The sequence below is a fragment of the Eimeria tenella genome, genomic scaffold (assembly GCF_000499545.2).
Source record: "Eimeria tenella Houghton genomic scaffold, Eth_scaff3383, whole genome shotgun sequence".
In the NCBI taxonomy this organism is placed as follows: Eukaryota; Apicomplexa; class Conoidasida; order Eucoccidiorida; family Eimeriidae; genus Eimeria; species Eimeria tenella.
Window position 1 is genome coordinate 1,301 of NW_013543174.1, and position 1,379 is coordinate 2,679.

The 1,379-nt window shown below is 55.0% G+C and overlaps 1 protein-coding gene across 1 annotated transcript in view; it reads left to right on the plus strand.

The window, feature by feature from the left end:
* ETH_00040365 (S-adenosyl-methyltransferase mraW, putative) overlaps window positions 1-1,013 on the plus strand; it is a gene marked incomplete at both ends in the record, with an annotated part of 1,932 nt that extends 919 nt beyond the window's left edge. Inside the window, 2 exons of the mRNA XM_013376352.1 lie at window positions 8-115; window positions 561-1,013. Of these exons, the coding sequence (XP_013231806.1) occupies window positions 8-115; window positions 561-1,013 (561 nt within the window). The remainder of the gene's footprint in view (window positions 1-7; window positions 116-560) is intronic.
* Window positions 1,014-1,379: the final 366 nt, after the last annotated feature.

Consider the following 1,379-nt stretch of genomic DNA (forward strand, 5'->3'; position numbering starts at 1 on the left):
GGGCGAGGAGCCCCTGGCAAAACGCATCAGTGAAGCTCTTGTATCTCGGCAGCAGCAGCAGCAGCAACAGCAGCAGCAGCAGCAGCACATGAAAACCTCTGAGCTGGTTGAGCTGGTCAGCAGCTGCGCCCCCACGGCCCCGCCGAAGCAAAATATCAAAATGCTCTCAAGGGTCTTTCAAGTAGGAGGCTTCGAGCTGCTGCTGCTGCTGCTGCTGCTGCTGCTGAGTACTGCGTGCGGCTGCTACTGCCGCTCTGCAGGATGCTGCAAGGAGCAGCTGCTGCCGCTGCGGTTTCTGTATTTCACACTCACTACTGCTGCTGCTGCAGATGCGTTTCGCCTATCCGTGTAGCAGCAGCAGCAGCAGCAGCAGCAGCCGCAGCAGCACAAGCAACAGCAGCAGCTGTTGCTGCTCCCTTTGCACTATCAGCTTCTGTGTTAGAAAGTGCATGGCCCATTGGTCCGCCTTGTCTCTTATTTTCTCTTTTGTTTCCTTTTGCTTTTGCCTTTTTATTTTGCTGCTGCTTGCTGCTGCTTGCTGCTGCTTGCTGCTGCTGCAGGCCATAAGAATGTACGTCAACGAGGAGACGCTCGCGCTGCAGCAGCTGCTGCAGCAGGCGCTGCTGCTGCTGCGGCCTGGTGGCCGTTTGCTGCTGCTGTCATTCCATTCCATAGAAGATAAAATAGCAGCAGCAGCATTCAGAAAAGGCAAACTGTACCCTGCAGCAGCAGCAGCAGCAGCAGCAGCAGTTTTGGTGGAAGACCCCTTGAGGAGGGGATGGCGAGGAAGACCAGTTGACTCTCCTGCTGCTGTTGCTGCTGCTGCTGGTCCTGCTGCTGCTGCTGCGAAGCAGAGGGCAGCGTGGAGGCCCCTCTTCAAGGTAGCAAATTCGGTGCTTTGTGCTGCTGCTGTTTCTGCTGCTGCTGCTTCTGCTGCTGCTTCTGCTGCTGCTTCTGCTGCTACGTCTGCTGCTGCTTCTGCTGTTGCTGCTGCTGCCGGCCTGGAGGTCTAGGGTTTAGGGTTTGAAGTTCAGGATTTAGGGTTTAGGGTTTGAGGTTTAGGGTTTGTCTTTTTATTTTTATAATTCTGCAGCACTATTTAAAGCCAACAGCAAGAGAAGTTTCGCGCAATCCCAGGTGACCCCAAACCCTAAACCCTAAACCCTAAACCCTAAACCCTTGGCAATGAAGAGCGCCATAGCCCTTACAGCTAGACTCCGGAGTCTCTACATTATGCGTGCGTATGAGAAATGCTGCGTGGACAGGCACGCTGCTGTTGCTGCTGCTGCTGCTGCTTTCGCTGCAGGGCAAGAAGCGCTAGGCTGCGAGTTGCAGAGAAAGTCTTGCTTCCTTGACTGCAGCAGCGGTAGCAGCGGCAG